The 27,608-nt window shown below is 34.8% G+C and overlaps 3 protein-coding genes across 3 annotated transcripts in view; 2 read left to right on the forward strand and 1 right to left on the reverse strand.

The window, feature by feature from the left end:
• The window catches only part of LOC111435678 (MADS-box protein AGL42-like), a 10,864-nt gene extending 4,702 nt beyond the window's left edge, over window positions 1-6,162 (forward strand). The window contains exons 4-8 of the mRNA XM_023073142.1: window positions 684-745; window positions 2,867-2,966; window positions 3,095-3,136; window positions 5,697-5,738; window positions 5,838-6,162. Coding sequence (XP_022928910.1) covers window positions 684-745; window positions 2,867-2,966; window positions 3,095-3,136; window positions 5,697-5,738; window positions 5,838-5,963 — 372 coding nt within the window. The 3' untranslated portion in view covers window positions 5,964-6,162. The remainder of the gene's footprint in view (window positions 1-683; window positions 746-2,866; window positions 2,967-3,094; window positions 3,137-5,696; window positions 5,739-5,837) is intronic.
• A 690-nt stretch (window positions 6,163-6,852) lies between these two features.
• On the reverse strand, window positions 6,853-9,357 carry LOC111435675 (probable fructokinase-7). The gene is made up of 7 exons (XM_023073137.1): window positions 9,073-9,357; window positions 8,393-8,610; window positions 8,036-8,248; window positions 7,748-7,945; window positions 7,512-7,652; window positions 7,303-7,419; window positions 6,853-7,224 (listed from the first exon to the last, which is right to left on the reverse strand). The coding sequence occupies exons 1-7, from the start codon at window positions 9,092-9,094 to the stop codon at window positions 7,087-7,089; spliced, it is 1,047 nt and encodes a 348-aa protein (XP_022928905.1). The 5' UTR covers window positions 9,095-9,357; the 3' UTR covers window positions 6,853-7,086.
• A 2,610-nt stretch (window positions 9,358-11,967) lies between these two features.
• LOC111435672 (phosphoglucomutase, chloroplastic-like) lies at window positions 11,968-25,585 on the forward strand. Its single transcript, XM_023073133.1, has 21 exons — window positions 11,968-12,384; window positions 12,560-12,625; window positions 13,026-13,070; window positions 13,163-13,255; window positions 13,342-13,394; window positions 14,974-15,025; window positions 15,115-15,183; window positions 15,369-15,437; window positions 16,262-16,384; window positions 16,498-16,550; window positions 18,860-18,938; window positions 19,827-19,891; window positions 19,980-20,047; window positions 22,913-23,031; window positions 23,184-23,374; window positions 23,810-23,951; window positions 24,044-24,125; window positions 24,771-24,817; window positions 24,930-25,007; window positions 25,128-25,233; window positions 25,309-25,585. Exons 1-21 carry the CDS (start codon window positions 12,127-12,129, stop codon window positions 25,374-25,376), a joined length of 1,926 nt encoding a protein of 641 aa, XP_022928901.1. The 5' UTR covers window positions 11,968-12,126; the 3' UTR covers window positions 25,377-25,585.
• Window positions 25,586-27,608: the final 2,023 nt, after the last annotated feature.

A 27,608-nucleotide genomic window follows, 5' to 3' on the forward strand; every position in this document is an offset into this window, starting at 1 on the left:
TTTTTTTTTTTTTTTTTTTTTTTTTTTTGCTGAAATTATATTTTTATATTTGAATTTCAAAAACATAAATATTTAGAAAATTTCATTCCAACTTTGATTTACACTAATTTCCTTTTTCTCTCACTTTTGTCTTCTTCTCTATCTTAACAACTTAATTATCTCATGTTTGCATAGGTTGTTCGTGTTCTTTTTAAGCATGTTGACTTTTAGTAACTCCCAAAGTCAAAATGGTCGAGAAGAAATCATTTATCGAGTTAGAAGAACTTTAAACCTAAATAGATTTTCAGGGTTTTTCTAGGTGGACTTTCATTTTTTTTATTCATTACAATCCATTGAATCGTGTGTTATAGGTTTATAAGATATATATGATTGTTTAGTTAGATCATAAATCTATAAACCTTCGTGATCTACCTTCGAGTTGGAGTGAAGAATAAGGTTTGTAGGTCGACTTCGTACTTTTTGACTTTTATTTTGACTTTTAAGATTATATCAAATAAGTTCGTGAAATTTAAAAAGTATTTAATTAAAATTTTAAATTTGAATCTTGTTTTCGATACTCAAATGAAAAGAACCTAATTTAGACGAATCTAACCGTGTCCACACGAGCTTTGTTCATAAAAATTATTCTCGCATAGATAGATTTTCAAGAATTTGGCCTCATCCGTACATCAATTTCTATGCAGCAAATGGAGCAAGAAGCTGAAATGACGGCAAAGAAAATTGAGGAACTTGAAAAGTCACAAAAGTATGTAATCTTAAACTTCCCATATTGTTTAACAATTACATGCTTCATTTCTAGGAATGGTCATATTTACATGTTTTTTAATTATTTTAATGTTTTTTAAGGTTAATTCGTTTGGTAGGAAGTGTCATATTTACATATGTTTAAGGTTAATTCATTTTGTAGGAAGTGTCATATCTACATGCTTTTTAAGGTTAATACATTTCTTAGGAAGGTTAATGCATTTCTTAGGAAGTGTCATATCTACATGTTTTTTAAGGTTAATGCATTTTTTAGGAAGTGTCATATCTACGTGTTTTTTAAAGTTAATACATTTCTTAGGAAGTGTCATATCTACATGTTGTTTTTAAAGTTAATTCATTTACGAGGAACTGGCATATCTACCTGTTTTTAAAATTAATTCATTTCTTAGGAAATTCATATCTACATATTTTTTTTTAAAGTTAATTCACTTATGAGGAAGTATCATATCTATATGTTTTTTTTAAAGTTAATTCATTTATTAGGATTCACTTATGAGGAAGTATCATATCTATATGTTTTTTTTAAAGTTAATTCATTTATTAGGAAGTGTCATATTTACATGTTTTTTTTAAAGTTATTTCATTTCTTAGGAAGTGTCATATCTACATGTTTTTTTAAGGTTAATTCATTTCTTAGGAAGTGTCATATTTACATGTTTTTTTTAAGGTTAATTCATTTCTTAGGAAGTGTCATATCTCCATGTTTTTTAAGGTTAATTCATTTATTAGGAAGTGTCATATCTACCTGTTTTTTAAGGTTAATGCATTTTTTAGAAAGTGTCATATCTACGTATTTTTTAAGGGTAATGCATTTTTTAGGAAGTGTCATATCTATGTTTTTTTTAAGGTTGATGCATTTCTTAGGAAGTGTCATTTCTACATGTTTTTTTAAGGTATATGCATTTCTTAGGAAGTGTCATATCTACATGTTTTTTTTATGGTTAATGCATTTCTTAGGAAGTGTCATATCTACATGTTTTTTTAGGGTTAAATTCATTTATGAGAAAGTGTCATATCCACATGTTTTTTAAAGTTAATTCATTTCTTAGGAAGTTCATATCTACATGTTTTTTTAAGGTTAATTCATTTATGAGGAAGTGTCATATCTACCTGTTTTTTTTTAAGTTAGTTCATTTCTTAGGAAGTTTATATCTACATATTTTTTTTAAGGTTAATTTATTTATGAAGAAGTATCATGTCTACATATTTTTTAAAAGTTAATTCATTAATTAGGAAGTGTCATATCTACATGTTTTTTTTTTAAAATTTTTTTTAGGTTAATTCATTTCTTAGAAAGTGTCATATCTACATATTTTTCAAGGTTAATTCATTTATTAGGAAGTGTCATATCTACATGTTTTTTTAAGGTTAATTCAATTCTTACGAACGGTCATATCTACATATTTTTTTAAGGTTAATTCATTTCTTAGGAAGTGTCATATCTACATATTTTTCAAGGTTAATTCATTTATTAGGAAGTGTCATATCTACATGTTTTTTAAGGTTAATTCATTTCTTAAGAAGTGTCATATCTACATGTTTTTTTAAGGTTAATTCATTTCTTAAGAAGTTCATATTTTAAAAAACTAAGGTTAATTCATTTCTTAGGAAGTCTCATCCCTACATGTTTTTTAAGGTTAATTCATTTCTTAAGAAGTGTCGTATCTATTTGTTTTTCAAGGTTAATTCATTTATTAAGAAGTGTCATATCTACATGTTTTTTTAAGGTTAATTCATTTCTTAGGAAGTCTCATATCTACATGTTTTTTAAGGTTAATTCATTTCTTAAGAAGTGTCATATCTACATGTTTTTCAAGGTTAATTCATTTCTTAAGAAGTGTCATATCTACATGTTTTTTAAGGTTAATTCATTTATTAGGAAGTCTCATTTCTACCTATATTTTAAGGTTAATTCATTTCTTAAGAAGTTCATATTTTAAAAAACTAAGGTTAATTCATTTCTTAGGGAGTGTCATATTTACATGTTTTTTTTAGGTTAATTCATTTTTTAGGAAGTGTCATATCTACATGTTTTTCAAGGTTAATTCATTTTCTAGGAAGTTCATATCTTCATGGTTTTTAAGGTTAATTCATTTCTTAGGAAGCTTTTGGGACGAGGCTTAGATTCTTGTTCCTTTGAGGAAGTTCGTGAGATCGAAAAACAGTTGATACTAAGCTTAACCCGCATTAGAGAAACAAAGGTACTTGAAATTTAAAAGTTCTTCCAGAATTCAAGCTGCAAAACTTCCAACTAGTTAGTTCATTGTTTTGGTGGTAAACATTAATACCTGAATTTAAAAACATGTCGGAAATTGTTCTTTTGTTACAGGCTTTGCTGTTTAAGGAGCAGAAAGAGAAGCTGATTGAAAAGGTAATTTCAATATAATTTAAAAAAAATCTAATCAAGGAATTGCTCAAACTAACTAAAAAGTAGTTGAACTCATCACTATAAAGCCTATCAAATAAAGGTTATATGTACCAACTCTCTTGAGATTGGAGGTTCAAAATCCCATGTGTCTACGTACTTTTCATGTGACACCCGAATGAAGGAGGGGTATCTGAATAAACTAAGACCATATTTGAATGAGAGCTATCAAGAGGATTTAATGCCTTGAAAAGACTTAAAAGACTTGAAAATTACTATATATACGAACAAAATGTCCTTTCCTTTTTGGTGGTTCAATCATAAGAACTTCATAGTTAACCATGTTTTATTTGGAGAAATTCTAGGTTGGATGACCTCTTGGAAATTATTCGAGGATGTATGTAAGTGAGGATAAGGCGGAAGTTGGTGGGCTTGTGACACCCGAGTAAAAGAGGGTTATATGAATGAACCAAGATCACATCCAAATGAGAGTGATCCCGAGGATAGAATGTCCACAGTTATACCACCAACAAGGTGCACCTCCTTTTTTGGTGGCTTAATGATAGGAAATCAATAGTAAACGTGGTTTACTTGGAGCAATTCTTGGTTGGGTGACCTCTTGAGAGTAGTCCTCACTCTGAGAACAAAGGAGTAAGTAATGTGACCATATTGCAGGGGAATGTACCTCTCCTTTACCTAGACGTCACATGTCCACCAACTCCCACCTTGGTTTGTCTTCAAACCACATCCTACTAGGAGATGTTTTGCTTTGATACCATATGTAATACTCCACATCCAGGATTCGAACCAAGATTTGGAACCTGGATTCAACAATCAACATTTTCGTGCATTCCCTACAACATCTTCTAAAAGTGAAAACTATCCCCATAGACCAACACGAGTCTTTTTAACGTATTCTTTCCTTACATGTTTTCTACGAAAATTTTCAAGAGTTCATCTAATATAGGTTTAGAATTCCTATGATTAAGTTACCAAAAAGGAATGTGTACCTTGTTGCTATAGGCAGGAACTAGAAATTCTTTTAAACCTTTCTTAACCATCATATCCTTAGAATCACTGTGATTCTAATGTGATCTCGGTTGATTCATATATCTTTTTATTTGAGCGTCACATCTTTACTTATTTATTAAGAATTATGTGATAATTTTTCTCGTTACTTTGATATAATTTTGGAGACGTATAATAGTTACAAATCACTCTCCGAAAATCTAAATTGATTCACACGTGAAAGTTTAGGGTTTAGTTCTGAGTCGGGCTTAATGATATTGCAAGCAGTTTGAATTTTGTCTGTGAAACCCTAGTGGAGAAATCAAACATCATCCATTCATTCTTTCCATGTTACCTTCTTTGTTCTTGTGAGCTCTTATGTTTGTATAGGCCACTCCTTGGAACCCATGATTGTTTGGATGAATACTATATATTAAGAGCTTTCTCGAGCCTTTATAGTTTGGAACTTGCAAAGAAAATTAGGATTTAAGGAAGATAAGAGATTCAAACCTGAGAATAGTTTCTTACGCATTCCAAATAAATAGCCTACCCTCGTCTAACAACAAAACACTCTTCATAAGGGTGTGAAAACTTCTCCCTAGTAGACACGTTTTAAAATCTTGAGGGAAAGCCGGGAAGGAAAAGCCCAAATAGGACAATATCTACTAGTGGTGGGCTTGGGCTGTTACAAATGGTATCAGAGCCAGACACTAGGTGGGCCATGTGCCAATGAGGTGGTTGAACCCTAAAGGAGGGTGGACATCAGGTGGTGTGCCAACGAGGACACTGGGCCACGAATGAGGATGGATTGTGAGATCCTACATCGGTTGGAGAGGGCAAAAAAGCACGCTAGCAAATACGCTGGGTCTCAAAAGGGGGTGGATTGTGAGATCCTACATTAGTTGGAGAGGGAAACAAATCACTCCTTATAAGCGTGTGAAAATTTTTTCCCCTCAACAAAAGCCCAAAGAGTACAATATCTACTAGCAGTGGGTTTGGATGGTTACAAATAGTATCAGAGCCAGACACCGGGTGGGGCAATGTGCCAACAAGGTGGTTGAACCCTAAACGAGGATGGACATCAGGTGGTGTGCCAGTAAGGAGAATGTTGGGCCCTGAAAGGGAATGAATTGGGGGGTCCCACATCGATTAGAGAGGAGAACGAGTGCCTACTTACACACATAAAGTAATTATAGGCACAGGGAACATGAGTATCTTCTATCAACGAAGGCAGTACAAAAGGGTAGGAACAAACACTTTTAAACCGTGAATCTACAAAGTTGACGAGAAAAACTTTACATAGATAGTCCTTATATAGGTCTTTTGAAACATCCTCCATGGTCATGCATGTATCAATATTAAATAACGAATCTACCTAATACATGTATCATCGTTACAGTGATACACGAATAATCTAATACACGTATCTAACTCTCGCGACTCTTCAAATATTAACCAAATACATGATTCTCTCACGTACATGTATCCCACAAATTCATATATCGACCGTGCATGTATAAGTCGATTATTTTAGCTATTTATTTTTGTTGAATCTCAGGGGAAACTCCTTATAGAAGAAAACAAAAAGTTATCTGCTAAGGTAAGGCCTTATTTTTGTATTGTTCTTTGAAAATATTGCAATATAGATTGTTTTCTTCTTCATGTTCATACATTTATTTGGGAGTTCATTACAAATTAGTGTGGTACTAAGCCATGGGAACAAGGAGGTATTGAAGCAGAGGGAGGCATAATGAGCTTATGCAGCCAAAGTAGACAGGGTTCTGATATACAGACTGAATTGTTCATTGGATTGTCTTGCTCATAATTGGAGGATGGGTATAGCTATGTTCAAATTTGCAAACATTGTAAGCCTCTTGGTTTTAACTCTTTAAGTTCTATGTAAATCTTTTATCCAACCCAATGAAATATGATATAGAAATATGATCTAGAATGTGTTATAATATCTTATGTATACATGTTTAGATTTTGAAAATAGGATTAAGCTATGAAATGGGTTATTAGTTCTTGTAACTTCAGAAATGAATCACGCCAATTTGAACATATCTCAACTAGTTTAAGTATATATTCTCGATCGAGACGTTAGAAATTCAATTATTTTTGTTATGTAAATGTCACTGAATGAGTAACTGCTTTAGTTGAGATTTGAAGAATAGAAGTGTGAAGTGACCCTCAGGCACTTGAACCTGTTTGGATTGATTCGTACATTAGACTTTACACCTATATGTTCACATCGGTTGGAGAAGAGAATAAAACATTTTTTTATTAGGGTGTGAAAACCATAATATCTGTTAGTGGGGTGGGTTTTGGCTATTACAAATGATATAAGAGCCAAATACTAGGCAATGTGCGAGCAAAGAAGCTGAGCCCAAAAGGGTTGAACACGAGGTCAACAAGGATACAGGGCCCTGAAAGGGGTGGATTGGGGAATCTCACATCGATTGGAGAAGGGAACGAGTGCTAGCAATTGGCCCTAAAAGGGGTGGATTGGGGAATCCCACATCGATTGGAGAAGGAAACGAGTGCCAACCATGGGCCCTGAAGGAGGTGGATTGGGGAATCCCACATCGATTGGAGAAGGGAACGAGTGCCAGCATAGACACTAGACCCCAATCGAGTCCCACATCGATCGTGTGGGAGTAAAACTAAAATGTATCAATTGTGAATTGAGAGTGTTCTAATAACAACAATTAGTGTTGATGAATATACATTTTATAACACTTACAACAACCCAAACAATGAACAACAACCAATGCTCTTCAGATCACTGTTAAAGAAACGAGAATGAATAAAGCATTTATTAGAAGACAAGGTGTGCTGTGGGCAACACTATAAAATGAGCTCAAATCTCACTCACCTAACCACAAACGAAACTCAAATTACATTTAGCCTAATTGAAACAAACCAAACACACCTAAAAACACTTGTTATCATACAGTGCTGGCATTGGACAACATTTCTAGGACAGCTTCTTTCGTCGGTAGAGCTGGAATCGCTCCTCTCTCCATCACCGTGATGGCGCCACAGGCATTCGCAAAGCGTAGAGCGTCTCGCAGCCGTTGCTCGTCCTGCCAGAGGAAAACTCAGATGTAAATAAGAACCAGTATAGCCATCCTTTTGTTTCATTAGGCAAGAACAAATGGAACCTGAAAAAGGCTCGGGTCTGAAGCTAAGCAAAACAATATCCCGCTCACGAACGCATCGCCAGCTCCGGTCGTGTCGATGGGGTTGGCTTTAACACCTGCTACCCTGCCTCGGAATTTCTGTATATACGAAACAATTAAATTTACCATAATCTATCAGCTAAGACTTCGGGTAGACAACACTAGAATCGATGAATACATAAAATGCTTACTTGAGTGTAATATCTACAGCCTTGCGACCCTTCGGTTACGATTAAAAGCTTGAAATTCGGACGAAAAAGCTTTTCCAACACCACGTTATCATCATAAGGATCGTCTCCACCAGTCAAGAAAGTAATTTCATCTTCACTTATCTGCATGAATTTGCACAAGAATGAAACGAACGCTACATAGTTTTCACATTTCTACCTACGCATACCTCAAAACGCTTCGTAATCAGACATTATACCTTAACAACGTCAGCTTGATCCCAGATGCTCATTATGCCATCCCGAGCAGCTTCCGGTGAAGGCCACAACGCCAATCTCAAGTTGGGATCATAAGAGAGAATACAACCAGATTTTTTTGCAAGTTTTAGTGCAGCTAGATGTGCTGACTTGCTCGGTTCATCAATCAAACTAATCGATCCATAATGAAAGATTTGTGCCTGAAACGAATCGAATTCAGAATCACAGAAAGCATCAGCAAAAGAGCATAGTAAACGAGTTTTATCTCTTGATAAGAACACGAGACTTGCCTGCTCAATAACTTTAACCTCGAGTTCACGTTCAGTGAGAAGCATATCAGCGCTAGGATGGCGAAAGAACAAGAATTCCCGTTCGCCATCTGCTCGAAGTGTAACAAATGCTAGAGCTGTCCTTGCGTTCGGGTCAAACCGAACTCCAGAACAATCCACATTGTTTTGTTTCAAAATGTCTACCAACATATATCCAAACTCATCATCACCTACCTATAACACAAGGAAGAAAGTTCACATTTCTTCCTCCCAAATTAAAGTTCTACACAAAACCGATACTAATCGAAGGAAAACAATCTCTTAACTATCGAAAACATTCAACGATTCAAAAGTTCGATCGAATACGAAGAAATGAACCTTGCCAATGAATGCTGAGGAGCCACCAAGCCTAGAAATGCCAACAGCCACATTAGCAGGAGCGCCGCCAGGGGCCTTCTTGAAAGCAGGAGCTTCAGCAAGTGAAACTCCACCCACTGTTGGCACAAAATCTATCAAAACTTCCCCAAAACAAACCACAGGGGAAGTTTTAACCTGCAAATTTCCTTTAAATCCTGTGGGAAGATCCTTAATATCACCTGTAAAACGCCAAGTCAAAGAACTTTTTCATTCACTCATTCATTAATTTGTTCAACATATCATAAAGCAGATGATAATCCAGAAGGACACAAAACATTGAATCTGGGAACAGATAGATTCAAAAGGAACAAGAAAAAGATCATTAAACAATCAGAATCATGGAATGATGAACAACAAAGTCAGCCAAGCTAAAAAAGAAACAAAGAAAACGCAGTAAGAATCAGAACACCAAAATGTCGAGAAAACCAATGAGGAGACAAACAAAACAAAGAACATCCACAAAGATTCAAAGATTGATTCCAAGACGAAAACGATTAACGATGCAGACCCAAATGAAGTCAAGAACAGGGGACAATGAGAGATCAAAGAACATGGGAAAAACCGAAAAGGGTTGATCGAGAAATGAAGCATTGAAGTAGAAAAACGTTGAAAAATGAAAAGGGTTTAACTCGGAAACGTACCAGGAGTGAGAGAATCGGCCATTGAGGGGTATTGAGAGCTGGATGGAGAGAAAATGAAAGGAACAGAACAACAAGAATTGCAGCAAGAAAGTGGATAGAGTCGCGGAGAGACAGAGGGATTGGTTTGGTGGGATGTGGGTGTGGAATCGGAGGCGGAGGAGTGGGAGAAGAAGGAGGGAAATGGTTAAGAAGGGGTGAATTGTTGACAGAAGTAGAAGAACCATTGAGCACCCACAGACAAAAATTGGCCCCCGGGATTGTTCTTCATTTACTTCCTTCTGTTTTCTTTTTTAAATTTAATAGCTACACGGGCTTTCTATGCCGATTCCTGCTTTCTGCTTTCTTTTCCTACTGTATTTGGATTTGGATGAGATCGGCCGCTTCGGTCATTCCTAGGTTCAATTAACCTGCCTCATATCTCCTTATAAAGTCTATGCCTGCTCTTCAACTTTCTCTCAAATCTTTTTAAAAGATTTTCACACGTTTATTAACCAGGTCTGTTATCGATTTACACACCCTTATAAAAAAAAAAATCATTTAGTTTTCTTCTCAACCGACATGCAATCTCACAACCCAGGGATCTCACAAACCATATAACGCTCCAGGCCCACCGCTAGCCGATATTGTCCTATTTGGACTTTTCATTTCGGGCTTCCTCTCAAGGCTTTAAAACGCGTCGGCTAGGGGAAGGTTTCTACACCCTCGTTTATTCTCCTTCCAAACCAATGTGGGACATCACAATCCACCCCCCTTTGGGGCCCACCGTCCTCATTGGCACTCTTTCCTTCCTCCAATCGATGTGGGACCGCCCCCAAATCTACCTCCATTTGGGGCCAGCGTTCTTACTGACACACCGCCTCGTGTCTACTCCCCCTTCGAGGAACAGCGAGAAGGCTGACACATCGTTCAGTGTTTGACTCTAATACCATTAAAGCCGAGTGTCTTCGCAGGCACTCGAGGATTTCACAATCCACCTCCTTCGAAACCCAGTATCACAATTGCACTTTTGATGGCAGTGGATTTGCGATTGTGTGGCACTCACTTTTCAACGACAAGTGAGCTAAGCCAATTCGTTCTTGCGTTGCCTACGGCGAAGCAACGTATGGTCGAGCCTTTGACCTCGGTTTTAAGAGAAGATTTTAGAAAACGAGGGCAGAGAGAGATTTTTGAAAGAGACGTTATATAAGCAAACAAAAGAGAAATAACAACGGCTCACAGTATATAACCTTGGGTAGAAAGAAGTTGACAACTAGTCGTATCCACTGTAGTACATTATGGGGCATTTCATGTCTGACAAGCCTATACATGATATTCCTGAAACGTCATACTTCCTAGAAATACAAAAGTAAAATACTAGAATATGAAAAACATAAAGGGTTGGGCTTGTCATAGGCATGCGGCCATGGGCAACACGCCTTGGATGAGCATGATCGTAACACCCAGCATCTTCGCTGACACTCATTCTCTTCTCCAAACGATGTGGGATCCCCCAATCCACTCTCTTCAGGGCCCAGCGTTCTTGCTGGCACACTATCTCATGTCTACCCCCTTCAGAGCTTAGTCGTTAACACACTGCCCACTAACTGACTCCCATGGTATTATTTGTAACAGAAGTGATGTTTATTTTAAAAAATAATATTTAATTTTAAGTTAGTGTATTAAAAGTTAAAAATGTATTTTATTTTTAAATTAACAATATTTAATATACCAAAAGTAAATGCTATTTTCTTTTGGGTATAGTATAGAAAGTATTTAATTTTTAAATTAGATACATACAAAAATTAAAGTATACTATGACATTAATTTTGAATTTAATGGTATTAAAACAACATAAACAATGATATTATTTTTAAATAACATATAAAATTTATTTTATATTTAATTTAAGCAAATTAGAATTACAAAAACTAGGTAAATTTTGCTTTTTACCGTTAAAACTCTTTTTTAACTTAAAAGAATACAACTTTTAAAAAGTATATAAAAAAAAAAAAATACTTTGACCACGTTTAAAAAATATTCAAAAAATTTTAAAAGTAACATTATAAAGTTTAGAGATAATATGTAAAATTATATACGATTTTCGTCAATATATTAAAAATAATAATTATTTAAAATTCTTTTTATAGAAGTAAAGGGATTACAATATTACAATAATACCCTTTGACTTTTAAAAATAATTAAAAAAAAAAACGAAAAAGAGTTTCCATATTAAAAAAAAAAATTATTTGAGGTTTGAGTTATTTTCCATAACCAAATAAAACAACACTCTTTCGTTAAATCAGACATTAATATAAATAAAATTCTTGATTTAGACAAATAAGAATGGCCGATATATATGTTAATTAATAGACTTACATTAAATATAATAAATTAAAATTCATTAAATCAGACAATAAAGTTAGATAATTATTGCAAATTTTATTTTACACTAATTAATTTTTTATTTAATTTAGTGGATTTTAAAATATTTATGCATTTTCTTTTGGCTAAAATAGGTAGATTAACACGTGTAAAACGAAAAAAAAGGGGTAAAAATAATAATCTTTATATAAAAAAATTATATTTTTTTTAAAGTTCGTGAGAATGAAAATCTGTATGTTCTGATAAAATTTGAAATCTATATTCGATATTTGATGGTGTCAACAGTCTTATGCATTTCAAGTGACCCGATACGTTACTTACCTGTTTTGAAATGTTTATAAGAGTAAAGACTATCTTGTAAACTAATCCTTCGATATGTTTTCAATAATTTTTTTTAAAAATATTTAATATAAAATTATTTTAAGTAAAACATATTTGAAGTAATCATTAATATTTATTTATTTATTTAATAATGAGTGGGTATAAATTTAAGATAAAAATAGAAAATAAATGGACCCGGCAATTGCATGTGTGGCGGGTACGGATCTGTGTTTAAGTCCCCAAGTCCCGAACTGTGTTCTTTTGCGCTTCACGGACCCAGCTGGGTGAGATCCAAAGATCTTCTCTGAACGGTTCTTCTTCTTCCTAACTGGATTGATCGATCGCTTCGCATTTTCTTCATCATCGTCGTCAATGGCTTCTTCCTCTATGCGGCTTCACAATCTCCTCTCTTCCCCGCTCAGACAGCGATCATCATCATTACCACTTTCTCCCAATGGAGCTTCCTTTCGGGCAATTCCTTCTTCTACAGCTTTCATTTCGTCTCCACTTCTGCTCTCTTCTCCTCAACTGCCTTCTCGAATTGCTTCTCACTCGGTCGTCGTTAAGGCCTCTTCGCCTTCTTCCTCTTCCTCTTCTCCTGCAACTGTTGCAGAGTCTCAAGGAATCAAGGTAACTATGCCGTCGCGGCATCACTCACTCTCTTGTTCCTTCGTTTTTTTTCCTTTTTCCTTTTTTTTTTTTTGTTTATTAAACTCTGTTTTCAGATTGATACATTGTGTGTTGCTGTGAATTGAGAAGATTTTGTGTTTTTGTTGATTACATTATGTGTATATTGTTTTTTCAGATTGATTTGATTCCGACTCAGCCGATTGAAGGCCAGAAAACTGGAACTAGTGGTCTCCGGAAGAAGGTGTTTTCTTTTTCTATCTCTTTTCGTTTTAGATTGTTCGAGATATTCATGCTTGAAATTTCAGTAATTAGTGATTTTTTATTTTTATTTTTTTGTAAAAGAAGAAACCGAAGGAGGGAATAATAAAATTCTATATAATGTACTTATGTACGAGCATCGGAAGTTTCTTATATTAAGCTAGTTCGCTAATGGATTGATAACGTTGATAAACTGGTGCCATCTGGTGTGGTTGTTGAATGGCGGGAAAACTGCCAGCATCCGGCTAAACGAACCATTGCTGTTTTTGTTTTTTAAATTTAGTCTGCTTGTTAAATTTATCCTTTCCCTTGATCATTTTTCTGTGGATTTTGGTGGCGTTGATGCCATCACAACTCACTTTGTAATTTACATGGCTTTTCAGGTGAAAATATTTAAGCAGGAAAATTACCTTGCAAATTGGATCCAGGTTTGAATGTTTGCATTTTGTCGGAAATGTTAGTCTATGAAATCTCAGCATGAGTTTGAAGTTTGTGTTACATGAGCATTTTGCATCTGCAGGCATTGTTCAATTCCTTGCCACCAGAGGATTACAAAAATGGGCTGTTGGTTTTAGGAGGCGATGGTCGTTATTTTAATAAAGAAGCTGCACAGGTCTCTTCTTGAGCTTTTGTTTTTTGCTTAATTCAGTAGTCTAGTTTCCTTAGAACTTTTCAGCGAACTTTGCAGATATTTTGCAGATTATCATGAAAATTGCTGCAGGAAATGGTGTTGGGAAAATATTGGTTGGACAGTAAGTAGATCTACCCTCAACTAATTTCCGAATACTTCGGCCTTTCTCTTGTATTTTGAAGTTCGGTATTGAAAATTTAATCCAGGATTTCTCTTTTAGACATGCATGTACCAACTACCAAGTATCATTTGATGATATAGTTCATGGTTAACTTAAATGTGCACGGTTTTTGATTCTTGAATCTTAGCACGAATCATGGAGGCTTATTTTATATTTTATCTTTTAAAATGAAAATATTTCATTAATCATGGAAGGATAATCAAGAACTAAGGGAAGGAATCCTCCTTAACCAAAACCAAGGAGCTGTCTAGCAATTTGTTTTATAATTCTTAACCTTCACAATCTAAAACTGTGAGTGTAGTTTGTGAAGGTTAAGAATTACAAAAATTCCTCCAATCAGTAGTAATCAAGGGGAGCTCAGGTTCACGCTCAAAATTAAAAAAAAAAAAATGCAAGTCTAGTATAGTCCAAAAAGAGGAAACAAAACAGTACTCTCCCCAAGAGCTGAAACATTTGGAAATCTTTTCTATTTCTCTTCAATCAAATATCTTAAAGAATGCACCTCCACTTGTTAAGCCAAACAGATTTGGATTTAAGCAATATGACAACGTTTAAGGAAGGCTGACATGGCAGTATGTGATCAAAGACTTCAAGTAGATTCTACCATAAATTGGCAGAGAAAGTGCATTTGTGGAAAATGTGGACTTATATGTCTCTTCTTGCCTTGCATAAGCAGCATCCTTTGGGACAGATTTGAAGGCTCATGGCTTCGAGTCCTTTGACCTACACCATCTGTTGGATGTTTGAATCCCCCAACACCTTCTTTTGGATGCTCACATCTGCATATGGCTTCATAAAGACCAGTAGACCACAATCAAGAATGAGGGTCTGTTGCTGCTATTAACAATGAGAAGGGTCCACAAACAACAAAAAAAGAACTACAAGAGAAACTCCATGAAGGGTTAGGGATCCAGTGGCGAACAATCCTTCTCCAAGGACTAAACTCAAACTCCCCAATCAAGGAAAGGAGAGTGAGACATCCATCATTTCCCTATTGGTCAAACTGATGACTGAAACTGAAAGAAAAAAAGGAGAGCTCTTGGAAGGAACCAAAACATCAGCCACAACGATTTTCGTTGAGGACAAATGGGATAAATGAGAAAAGGTAATGCAAAGGAGCTATCCCTCACGCATTGTTTCTCCCAGAAATATGTTTCCTTCCTAATAAAAGAAACTCTATTTATATGGTCCTATCAAAGAGAGTTACAAGAAGGCTTCTCCAATTTGATCTGAGATCATTGAGACTGTAATTTGTTAAGGTGAAATAAAATTTACGCCAAGAAATAGCCAATGTAAGAACAAGAGCCAATGGTCGATTACTTCAGTAACCTGTGATTCTCTAGGATTATGATTGGTAAATCTGAAATTCAGAATACTATTCTTTTTATCTAATAGCCGTAGCCAGATGGATGGATTGATGGTAATGACACAATTATTTGGGCATTTCAAAAGTTCATTTCTGCTGAGAAGCAATTTTAAGGATTTACATCTAAACTATAGTGAAATTTATATGATGCAGGGAAGGTATTTTGTCCACACCAGCTGTCTCTGCTGTAATACGAAAGAGGAAGGCAAGTTTGCTCTACAGATTTATTAGATGATCAAGCATTTTGGTATGAGATTTAATAACTTTGCCTTCTGCGTAATTTTGTGTCTACAGGCCAACGGAGGATTTATAATGAGTGCAAGTCACAATCCAGGTGGTCCTGAATATGACTGGGGTATTAAGGTGAATTTTTTATTCATTTTGTACTCTCCTTTATATTTAATTAAATAGAATTGTTGGTCAAAATGTTAAATGAAGCGTGATTTTTTGTTGCAAAATATTAGTTGAGCATTTTGACCTTATCTTATCCATGACAACTACAAAAGTTAGTTGTAAGTTTATCTGACTTGAATGTATTGGCTTTTCAGTTTAATTATAGCAGTGGGCAGCCTGCACCTGAATCAATTACAGACAAAATATATGGAAACACTCTTTCTGTAAGTACACGTTTCTATCTTTGAGATCGGTTCCCGTACTTACTTTTTTTGTTAAGTTTCTTGTCTACCTTCTACTTGGTCAACACTGCGTTATATCGCATTCAATGTTTTGTACATTTTTTATTCTTTTCATGTTTGCATTGAATTTCCCCTTGAGCCGTCTGGGTCCTCTTGCAAGTCTCTATTTATTTGTTTTATCCCCTCTTAGGCGTTGCTCCCATCTTATACATTCTTCAGTTCCTGGTGGAAACTAAAAGTCCCAAAGAAAATTCACTTCTTTTCTTGGTTGGTTGCTTTTGGAAAGATGGGTTGTCCTTTTTCCACTAGAGTTTGGAGGTGTTTCTGGCAGGGATGTTTTTAGCCTTTTCTTTTTACTAAGGTTGGATTTTTGTTGGATATTGGTGGAGGCCATGTTGATTCCCCATTTCAGAGGGAGGGATCGTGTTCTCAGATTTGTGGTTTGTATGGCTGAAAAGGAACAAAAGAGTGTTTCTAGGAAAAGATAGTCTGTAGCTTGTATTGAGGATGGTTGGAGTCCCACGTTGGCTAATTAAGTGGAAGATGATGGGTATATAAGTAAAAAACACTATCTCCATTGGTATGAGGTTTTTTGGGAACTAAAACCAAAGCCACGAGAGTTTATGCTTGAAGTGGACAATATCATTCTATTGTGGAGGTTCGTTGTTCCAAATATGAACATTTCATGTTAGCCCATTGCCCTTTCTCTTTGATTTCATCTATCTCTGCTTTAGCATCAGTAACATCTTCAATTGGTGACTCCCTTTGCTATCTTATGAATTTGTATTTGTACAAATCTTTTGCAGATCTCTGAAATAAAATTCGCTGATATTCCTGATGTTGACCTCTCTCGCATTGGAGAAATCAAGTATGGGAACTTCAGTGTTGAAGTTGTAGATCCTGTTTCTGACTATTTGGAGCTGCTGGAGGTGATGAAATCCTCGAACAAACCACAAAAATGAAAATAAAGAAAATATAAAAATTTTGAAAATTGAATATGATTATTCCCGAGGACTGACAGAAAGTTATGGATCTGCTGCAGAATGTATTTGATTTTCCACTCATAAAAAGTCTGCTTTCACGTTCAGATTTCAGGTAAGAGTTTTGTTTGATGCCTTGTGTTTCAGTGCTGCATTCCCATTCCAGATGTCCTTAGAAAAAGTTTGAAGCCAAACAACTTCCAACTTAAGCTATATGTGAAAATATGGAATTGCATACTGGTTTGGAAGTTTAACAGCTAGTGATCGAGAATCCAGCCACACCCTCCAGAAAAAAATTTCCTCGCCATCTTCCCAATTTGATTAGGAAATGATAAGAAACTAGTCCCATAACTTGAAGATATTACACCAAGTTCTCCTTTTGTCTTTCTCGCAATTTAGCCACCCCTTCTTTTTCCCATATGTATTGGTTATCAATTTATGCTTCACTTGTCAGATTCTTTCAAGGATGTGAACCCACATTTCTATCAGAGATTCATTTAGTTATTTCAAATGACACTATCCTCTAATTTAGAAGGTGATTTGGATTTCCATTTGAGGAGCCAACCCACTGTTCTGAGAGAGTTGACCGCTCTAAGATAATCAAAATAGGTAAAAGAGACATAAAACTACGACTCTTAGAAAGGTCTGTATCTCTCCCGAAGGTAATACATGTTTTTCCCAACTTTCTCTCTTAATTCATCTCTTATATAAAACACTCTCTAAGGATCAGACCCACTACCCTTCCATACAAGATATTACCTTTGCTGCCGAAGAACTAACTATTCTTCAGTGTGCCCACTCCTGCCTTTTTGCTTCCCCTTTCTAGTGTACAAGTATTTATCACGGCCTATCAATCCTATCAATTCTATTAATACCCCCTCTACAAATAGAATTGATATCAAAGGGATCTTTGTAGTTTGTGTTTCCCAATGAATGAGTGCATCAAAATCCTCGTAAAATGTTTCCCTGGCTAGTTTCACACCCAAAACCGCTAAGGGATTAATATTTATCAAGCACATCCCCCCAGTGTTATGGTAATAAAGGACATGGTATATGATTTGATTCCTTGCCAACTTCAATTGAGAGACATGTAAACAAGATGGATAGTGCTGGATGGGGGCAGGTCAATTTGATATGCAACCTTACCAATCTTCTTTATTACTAGATAATGGTCATTATAGAAGTGATACACTTTTTCATTCTTCTTATCACAATGATGTGTGTCAGCCTGGCTCGTCATAACTTACTATGCTCTCATAAATTGGAAATTCAAATCATCAATAGCCTTCTAATGTTCCTGCAAGATGGTGTCCACGATTGCAATGACAGAAGGTGTTGAGCCCTACCTTATTAGGGAGGTAGAGGCCAGCCATAACACGAGTTAAAAGTAGTTTTCTTACTCTAATATCATGTTTATTTGATAAGAGCTCTAATACCATGTTAAATATCACTAAACTCAAAAGCTTAAACTCATAGGTTAGATATATAGTCAGTAGCATTAGAGTTTATTACTCATTTGGAAGAGGGAGAAAGAAGACAATGAGGCATATTACATGACACCTCACTCAATAATGTCAGTAAATGGGGTAGAAGATGATTATGGTTGCAATGAATTTCATATCATTGAAACTTAGCAAAATATAATGCTCTTTGACTGATAGTCTCAGAATCCTAGTACTGGCTGGAACTTTCCTTGTGGCAGCCATGACATCTATCCTTTTTTTTCTTCTTCTTTACTCTCTCCTTTCAACTCATCTCAACCCAACCCTTTATGGTTGAGTATGCTTTAGGTGTTGGATGCATGCAGTGCCAAACAATGGCTCATCTTCTCTTAGTTACATACTGGGAAAATGCCCCAGGGTTCATAAAAATGGTGGGCAGTAGCCATACAGAAATTGGGTTTCATTTATTAGAGAAGAAATTGTTTCTTGTTGCACCAAAAATGTTTCAGCAACTCTTCGGTTAGGAATTTTAGGTTCGACACAAGCAATGCAAATTAGAAAAAGAAAAGACACAAGAACATACACGTACTTCGCCTTACAACTGCTAGTGTTTGCTTAATTAGGATGTCTAATCATTGTTCTTATAGATAAATTGGCCTTATCAACTTTAGTTGTTGGATAGCCTTACGTCTGCACTTTAAGGATGCCGATTTTCTGTTTTTATTTTTTATTCTATTGTTTTTGTATCTGGATGTGTATGCTATGATTTCTCATTTTTATGCATGGCATCAAAAACAAACCTAACTAAGTTAAAATAACATAATACCCTTACATTTGCCTCTTTAAGGATGCCAATTTTCTGTTTTTATTTTCTATTCTATTGTTTTTGTATCTGGATGTGCGTGTTTGGATGTCTCATTTTTATGCATTATTTTTCTTTTTGAATGTATTATTGACGTATTTGTTATTTTAACTTTGTTAGGTTTGTATTTGATGCCATGCATGCAGTAACTGGTGCTTATGCAAAACCAATTTTTGTGGACAAGTTAGGAGCGAGTCTGGTATGATGCTATGTACAAACATCTTTATTTTAGACAGATGGAAATTCTAATATATTTGAGGCTCTAGTAATAAGACACCATTGATAACAATTTCAATTTCAATTTATGTTTTTGGTTTTTGGCTTTTCATTTTCTGAAAAATATTTGATAATCCATTTAATTTTTAAGTAATGACAAAGGGTTTTACAATCATAGGCCCCAAAAATATTTTCTTAGAAACAAGATTCTGTTTTGTAAAATATCGCTAACTTTGTTACTCCATGTACTTCTCTCAGATAGCCACATTACTCTTGACAGATTTTCTAACTTGTTCTCTCTCGAACAATCTTTTTAACTTATTTTTCTCTCTCTAACATATTTCTTCCCTCTAACTCTTGTTTTCCCTTTTCTAATGTGTCTTTCTCTTTTAACTCTTTATCTCTCTCTCTAAAGGTTCCTTTCTCTCTAATATTTTATAAACTTTAATATAATGATAAAATTTGGAAACTACAGTAATAAATATAAAAGATAATATATTATTCTTATCATTAAATAATAGGAACTATAATTTGATAATTATTGTATAGTTGATTATAGAATAATTAATAAACAAATTAGGGTTTACATATTTTAGAAAATCAGAAAATATAAAACGTTAATTAAACACGATTTGATTTTTTATTTTAATTTTTGAAACAAAAAATTAACGTAGTTATTGAAAACAGAAAAATCAAAGTAAAAAAATGATGTATATACAAACACACATGCATACATGACCAAACTTTAATTAAGAAAAAAAATATATGATACTACTAAATGGCATACAAAAATACAATAAACTCAGTGATAGGAGCTAAACAGCAGACAAGAGCTTCAAACAAGGCCTAAATTTTTGCAATCCTCACGTAGGACTCAATTTCCAATGGAGTGCCTTTAGAAGATTTTGGGCATGGACATCCAGATCCTAATCTTACGTAAGTTGTTTAAGATCCGATAGGAGGGTACGGCTGCGTGATTTGCTATTGTCTTGGAGTAATACTAACTATTTGTACTGTTCAACAGGTATGCTAAGGATCTGGTCGACCTTTTGTTCAGTGAAGACGGACCTGATTTTGGAGCTGCTAGTGATGGTATTTCATCTCATACATAATCTATATTTTTGAGTTCAAGTTTTTTTTTAATTTTTTTTTTAATGTTTTTCCCTTTTTTTTCTCTTTACTTGCATATTAGTGCATCTGCAGATACAAGAAATAAATTTAAACCTTAAAAAAGGATAAATGGTAGTAAAAACAAAAGAGAGAAAATAAATGCTACCGGATCTATTAGAAGTACTATTGACAAAAAGAGATTTGAACAGTGGAGTAAAAAAGTAACCATAGTTTTTTCTCTTTAATAGTTTCAATCCTCTTTAATTAGTAAACCACATCATCTTCCGACAGTTCTGAATCCTGAATCATGTACCTGGGTATCTACAATTCGGGTGGTCTTCCAAGAACTAGGCTTCCTTGTCTTTTTTGTGGCTACGACTATATTTTCTTGGTTGTCTTGGACATTCCTAATGTTATCTGCAACCCTTTATTGCCTGGAACTTGTTGGTTTGTGCTAAGTTGATACATCTGTCGAGCTAATTGTTCCAAAGCATGCTCGATGTCATTCAATCCTTATTCTTATCTCCTCCACCAAGGATTCAATTCACTGCAAGCGACAGTTAACAGCTTGGTGATAACTAGGGGAAGCTTCCGCCTCAACATGTCTACTCAATTTATTCCGATTCGGAAAAACTTCTGGCCTGGATCGAGGACTTTGATAACAACTTGATGCATATTCAAGTTCTCAAGTTCTTTGTGATTTTCATTAACCCAGTAAGGCTACAATCAATCTATTTAAAGGAGCTGAATAAAGGATCCAAACCCACAACCAAAGACAAACTAACCAGCCAACTAACCAAGCTAACAATCAATTGGTTAAAGGTTACAAAAAAAAAAAAAATCTAACTACTTCTTTAACCACAGTCGGATAAAGAGATCAAATACAAAATTAGAATAAATGTCCTAAATCATCAATAAAGGTGGTAATGAATATTGGAATTGAGTTTTGGTCCCAACTGGACAAGAACCCCAAATGGCAGAATGAACTAATTCACAAGGGCACCCTTGCTGGCTTATCGATCTAGGGATCTAACTGAGTGATGGAATTTAGAAAACTGACATAAGTCTCAATTTGATGAAGACAAGTATGAAGCTGTGGTCAAAGCTTTCTTAGCATTGAAAGAGAGGATAGGCAACAACTTTTTGTTCTTGATGATCAAACATGTCCACTAATCATCTAAGTAATAACTAGAATACATGAAACACAAAAAATAAGATAAAGAGTGAGTTTACTAACATATATCAAATAAAAGAAAAGTTCAAGTAAATTTAGAATAAATGATAAAAAAGAGATGGAGTTAGATATTTTATGCCAGATCCAAGAACAGAAGATTTTACATCTATCTTCTAAAGATTCATTAACAAGAGATGTAGACAACGAACAGTGAAAAGTAAATTAGGATTACCTGTCACATGAATGATATAACTAGAGTTTGTGACCCATTTGTTAGAGGATGAAAGAAGACAATGATTCATGTTACCTAACCTTGCAATGGTTGTGACAAGGGTAAGCGCAGATGATGAAGAGGATGATACTTTTGATGATTCAAATACTGTTGAAGGTTAGAAAACTTGTCTATAGAATTAAAAAATGGCTCCTTAGATGAATAATGGATGGATTGAGTCCTTGATTGAACCACACAAAGAGGTATGAGATCTGCAAAACGTATTACCTTTAAATAAGTTGATATGATCCAAGACATCTCAATCATATAGTATGAACTTGAAGGAAGATAAGTTTCATTTATTCTTAGATAGTTACAAATTTTGGGTGGATCATAATTCAAAGTTATGGTATTTCATTAATGTATTTTAAAATTTTTTATTTACTTAAAGGTTATATTTACATAATAGCTAATTATGGTCAAAGTATGAAAGTTACCACTATTGGAATGCCTCATGGAAGGTCAAAAGATTTTTGTAGGCTATATAAAGCCATGTATGTTGTCTTTGTAAAGGAGATTTGAAAAATGTGGCAAAAAGATGCTTTCTTTTAGCCCAGGGTTAAGTTTTTTTGCAATTCTGTGTAGTTTAGGTTGCATGCTTAGAATCATTCGAGCTTGATTTGATCAATCTTGCTTGTGAAATGATTCAAATTTTAAACGAGTGTTCTTGCCTTGAGATGATATTCAATAAGGTAATCCAAATCTTACTTTCCCTTGGGATGATTTGTTATTGTTTTGAGGTTCTTGGATATTTAGATCTAAAAGTCTTATTCTTCATCAAGGTTGCTAGATCACATCCACAAGAGTTGCAATCATTTGGAATGAAATCAACTTGATTCTGGTTTTAGCATTTGAGAACTAGGGGTTTACATATCCAAAGCGTTTACGAGGGTTTTTAGATTCAAGTGACTAGGGTTACCATATCACAAGTAGTCATCTACACTCCGAAAGTCGTTTGGGTTAGTATCTTGACAACATTTTAACCAAATCTCATGAAAATCTATGTCCAATTCATAAAATGTTGGACTATTTTTTCCCCCCTTTTTGTGCTGTACTAGTTTTAAGCCATTTGCTTATCTCTTAATCATATCAAATTAGCCAAAGGCATTAAATTGTGAGCCCATGGTGATGCTTCAATCAATTCTTTGTCAATATTCTCACACCCGGAAATCGAGAACACAAATCCAGTTGCCTAAACAAAACATGTATGTGAAGATATTTTTAAACTTTATTTTGTGTGTCCATTGGTTATGTTCCTTTCATTTGTAAACCTCTTAATAATATTTTTATGATGGGCTTGCACATTCTCCCCGATAACACTTGCTAATTGATGCTATAGTGGATGCTTAGCTTACAAATACAATAAAAGATGATTATAATTTATTTTTTCATCCTTTTGCAGGAGATGGTGATAGAAACATGATATTGGGTAGGGGTTTTTTTGTTACTCCTTCAGATTCTGTTGCAATTATAGCAGCTTATGCACAGGAGGCGATTCCATATTTCAAGAATGGTCCTAAGGTATGGAATGCTTATACTTCATTTCTCAAGAACTTCAATGGTGGGGGACTTTCAAAAAGGTTTTTGCAAAATACACTTCAAGTATTCCTGGATGAGTTTTGAGTTTACTTTAAAAAAAGGTAAAAAGGTATAATAACCTTCCTCACTTGTAGGGGCTAGCTCGTTCGATGCCAACGAGTGGAGCACTTGATCGTGTAGCTGAAAAGCTCAATCTGCCATTTTTCGAGGTTCCTACTGGCTGGAAATTCTTTGGTAACCTTATGGATGCTGGGAAATTGTCAATATGCGGGGAGGAGAGTTTCGGAACAGGTTCCGATCATATCCGTGAGAAGGATGGCATATGGTAACAGTCTACATTCACTGTAAAACAAAGCTATGTTTGTGTCAGGTGCTCCTTTTGGTGGAGGGGAACCAAAAAGTATTGATGTACGCAGGAAAGATACAAGGCAATACCAGGAATATATGTCAATAATCTCATATAGCAGAACAGATTAATTCTATGTTTTTCTTGACAGGATATATTATCTAGTAACAGAAATTATCAGAGCCCTTGACTGTTTAGTAGTAGATTTGTTCAAATACTGATATTATATCCTCGAGCAGTACATTGGAAAAAAAAACCACCATCTAGTTCGTTTCTTTTTCTACTTTGTGGTTTTGCTTCTGTTCATACTAGTTGATATTGGAACTTCAAATTAGTAAATTTTCTAGCAAGATGGTATGGTTTTATACCCATGCTAGTTACAACATGAAATGATTTAAGACTTTCTCGTGACAGGGCTGTGCTGGCTTGGATTTCTATAATTGCATTCCGCAACAAAGACAAGAAAGTTGGGGAGAAGTTGACCTCAGTGTCAGATGTTGTGAAGGAACATTGGGCTATTTATGGAAGGAACTTCTTTTCAAGATATGACTATGAAGTAAGATTAACATGAGTTGGTGTTCTGATTGTGTTACTGTAATTAGCCAGTTTTTCACTGTTTCATTTATATCTTTGAATACGTTTGTTCAGGAATGCGAGTCTGAAGGTGCTAATAAGATGATGAGTCACCTTGGAGATCTTGTCAGTAAAAGCAAGTCTGGTGACAAGTATGGTAAGTTTATGGTTTATAAGTTTGGTCCTTAAACTTGTAGGAACATATTGATTTGATGTTTTGGGAGAACTATTCAAGTTATATTCCCTCAACACCAAATTACAAGCGAATATATTTCAAAGAAAAATACAGAAAAGGAAATTTGCTAAATAAATGTAAGATTAATAAAGATTAAATTATTTCACAAAAAGGTAATAAATCTACACTTCCCTCCTAGCCGAGTTGTATATAGAATACAAGCCAAGCTTGAATTTAAATTCCTTAAAAAATTGTCCTTGGAAATGCTCCGTGAGACTCTCAACAATTTGATAACGAGGTGAAGCATAGGTTAATTTCACTATATTACTATTGATCTTCTCAAAGGTGAACTGACGATCAATCTGTGTACTTTTTTCTATCATAATGCATAGAATTCTTTGCAATACTGATGGCAGGTTGACTGTTACAAAACATTTTTGCTTTATGATGAGTATCAAATTTTCAGTTCTGTTTATTAATGGTTTTAGAAACTCACACATTTTCTCCCAGGATCAAATAGACATAAGTTGCGAGTTTAAAACTTCCCTAGGTTTATTGAAAACATCTTAGGAACTGTTATTCGTCATGTTCTCATTGCAATGATTGTTTTTGCTAAAACGCTTGCAGGAAGTTATGTCCTCCAATTTGCAGATGACTTTTCGTATACTGACCCTGTAAGTTTTGTGATATGAAAATTTACTGTATTTTCTAGTCTTAGCTCTTGCTTTCACCGCTTCAAATTTATCCATTGCTGAATTTATTTAATTCAATGTCGAGTATTCTCAGGTTGATGGAAGTGTGGCATCAAAACAAGGTGTTCGTTTTGTTTTTTCAGATGGTTCAAGGATAATATACCGTTTATCTGTATGTTCTTGTTTTCCGCTTTTTTCTATTCTTTCTTAACGTAGGACATTGTGATCCATTGTTGAGAATTTTTATAAAAGTTATTTAAAAAATGACCTGTTTAAGTTTCACGTTTTACAGGGAACTGGTTCAGCAGGGGCTACTGTAAGAATATACATTGAGCAGTTTGAACCGGACACTTCTAAACATGATGTGGATGCCCAAACATCTCTAAAACCATTAATAGGTTTGTTTAATGCCCCATCAAACAATAACCTTTTTCAATTATTTATTTATTTTCTTCCTTTTCGTCATGTTGTAGATTTGGCATTATCTTTGTCCAAGCTGGAGGAGTTCACTGGGAGGGAGAAACCTACAGTCATCACCTAAGAGAACAAGCTCATAATCTATAGACTGGCTCAGGCTCCACTAGATGGAGGTCGGCTCTTCCATCCCTTGCCCTGCCTAGGGCCATGCTTGCTTATATTTAAATTTTGGTCGATTTTAGTCAATTTATCTCTGCAGAATAAGTAGCTTACTCATGTGAAATTTGACAGAACATCAACATTTGAAATAAATAATATTTTCAATTTTCACAATCTCTGACTGAGTTGTAGATGTCTTCAATAAAATTTTGCCTCGTTTCCTATGAAAATAGGACTGTTTTTTACTTGGTAGTTTCTTTAGTGAACTGTGACCTACCAAACCTTGTAACTGAACCACAGGATGTGCCTGTAGTCTTCACATGGACTGCTTTCATTACTACTGACAATTTAGAAGGATTGAATTGGCCTTTGGTTGGTTGGTCTAAACCAACAATTAACGAGGTTATGAACTCGTAGATCAATTTGCATCACGTGTCCATATCATACAGGTTGGTGGAATAATCTAAGACTTCTCTATATTCACTCTAAAAGTTAAAACAAAACCATTGCTTGAGAACACAACGAAGAGCAAGTTCTTGTCATTAAAAAACATCACTTGTCCTCTGCCTACATTCACGGTGACGGGATATTGTACCATAAGACATGAAAAACTGAAAATTAATCCATGCATTTATTTAGATCAGCTCTTTTGCTTGTTTCTTCCAGCTGTTTGATATTGCGAACTTTTCTATTTGGCAGCAATGATACTCCTACCTTGAAAGTGGTTTTGGCCTAACTTATGAACTGCAAGACATCATTTTAATTGTCTTCAATTAGTGTTGAGCTTAAGATTGTTTCTACACATTATGAGAATCATCAAATGGAAGGAATCCATAATTTCGGACCCACACTTATAGGTAGAACTCCAAAATGATATCTGTTCTAGCCGTGACCCTAGGGAACTCTCATGTATCTCTACAAATCAAAGTAAATTATAGAGCTGGAACATGAAAGCCATGGCCAAAGGATGATTTGTATTGTAATTAAGTACTAGATCTTTCATAATGCTGGACTCCAAAGTGGTTGATTCTTGGTTTTATTGCTGATGATGTAAACATGAATGTCAAATTAACCTATAGATCCCAACTGAAGTGATGAGTGGCCTTGAGCAAGTAATTTGAGATAATTACATAGTTATGTTGTCACATTTTGGAAAAAAAATACATGATGAGAATATAAATTCTCATTAGAACTATTATTTTTTATCTTGTTAAATGAAGATTGATTACTAGGTTGACTATGTGTGTCAATAGGGAAAGCCTATGTGTGTTCATAGGGAAAGCCTTACCCTAGAAAGCATTGGCACCAAAGATGATGAGAGTTTTGGGACCCATTTGTTTCTGTTGAAATTAGTGTGGTTTGGTACTGAAGAACAATGGCAACATTTTGAGCATACTTGTGTAGGATACTCCATTTTCAGCAGACATGATGCATGATTTAAGTTGAAACTAAGCTAAGGGATCATCCTTTTGATGTGATAACAATCAAGTTTGGCCCTATGTGGGAAAAAAAAACAGTATCAAAATTGAATTGTCTCTGCCCCCCATTTGTTAGATAATCAATATACATATTTGTATGGCAGACCCACCCAACCTTTGATTGGAAAGCAAAGCATACAAAGTTAAAGAGCAATCTTGTAGTGGATAGTAAAAGGAATTCAACAGTTCTTGTCCTAATTTTGTCACTAATTTGAAAAGCTAAGCCAACATCCAACTTCGTTGGTCAATCAGTTTTTCATGGGATTTTTCCTTTTAGAGGGAACTCTTTGTACGGGGTTTGATCTGCATGATATTGTGTGTGACAACTCCTCCATCATGTTAGTTGCCTTCATAGATGGACCTTGATGTGTCTTCCATCTCTTCCCCCACCACATGTTCCCTGTCTTCTTGTGACCAAGAATTGAGTTAATTTTTTTTCTCGTATTTCTTTTACTTTACTTTTTAAACAAATGCTGGATGGATATATTTTGTCTGCCAAAGTATATACGATATATCACTCAGAATATCTCTTTCAACTTCTAAATGTTACTTGCCTGAAATTCTTTCTTGCCTTTCTTTGAGAATTATTCTATGTTGTTGGAGTACATGTTATTCCACTATGTTTCTGCCTTAACTATTTATGAAATGCTATTATTACCGATCAAGAATATGTTCTATAGGTGCTTTTGGCATGGCCTAATATACTTTTTTGCCTGGAC

Source organism: Cucurbita moschata, unplaced genomic scaffold (assembly GCF_002738365.1).
Source record: "Cucurbita moschata cultivar Rifu unplaced genomic scaffold, Cmos_1.0 Cmo_Scf00050, whole genome shotgun sequence".
In the NCBI taxonomy this organism is placed as follows: domain Eukaryota; kingdom Viridiplantae; phylum Streptophyta; class Magnoliopsida; order Cucurbitales; family Cucurbitaceae; genus Cucurbita; species Cucurbita moschata.

What these genes read in the sequence shown, in the direction of transcription:
- LOC111435675 (XM_023073137.1), bottom strand. Translation starts at nt 9,094, where the DNA reads ATGGCCGATTCTCTCACTCCTG. An exon ending in GGCCGATTCTCTCACTCCTG is followed by an intron (nt 8,611 to 9,072) that starts GTACGTTTCCGA and finishes GGCGTTTTACAG; the next exon opens with GTGATATTAAGGATCTTCCC. An exon ending in CCTCAGCATTCATTGGCAAG is followed by an intron (nt 8,249 to 8,392) that starts GTTCATTTCTTC and finishes CTTGTGTTATAG; the next exon opens with GTAGGTGATGATGAGTTTGG.
- LOC111435672 (XM_023073133.1), top strand. Translation starts at nt 12,127, where the DNA reads ATGGCTTCTTCCTCTATGCGGCTTCACAATCTCCTCTCTTCCCCGCTC. An exon ending in CTAGTGGTCTCCGGAAGAAG is followed by an intron (nt 12,626 to 13,025) that starts GTGTTTTCTTTT and finishes ATGGCTTTTCAG; the next exon opens with GTGAAAATATTTAAGCAGGA. An exon ending in GGATAATATACCGTTTATCT is followed by an intron (nt 25,008 to 25,127) that starts GTATGTTCTTGT and finishes CACGTTTTACAG; the next exon opens with GGAACTGGTTCAGCAGGGGC.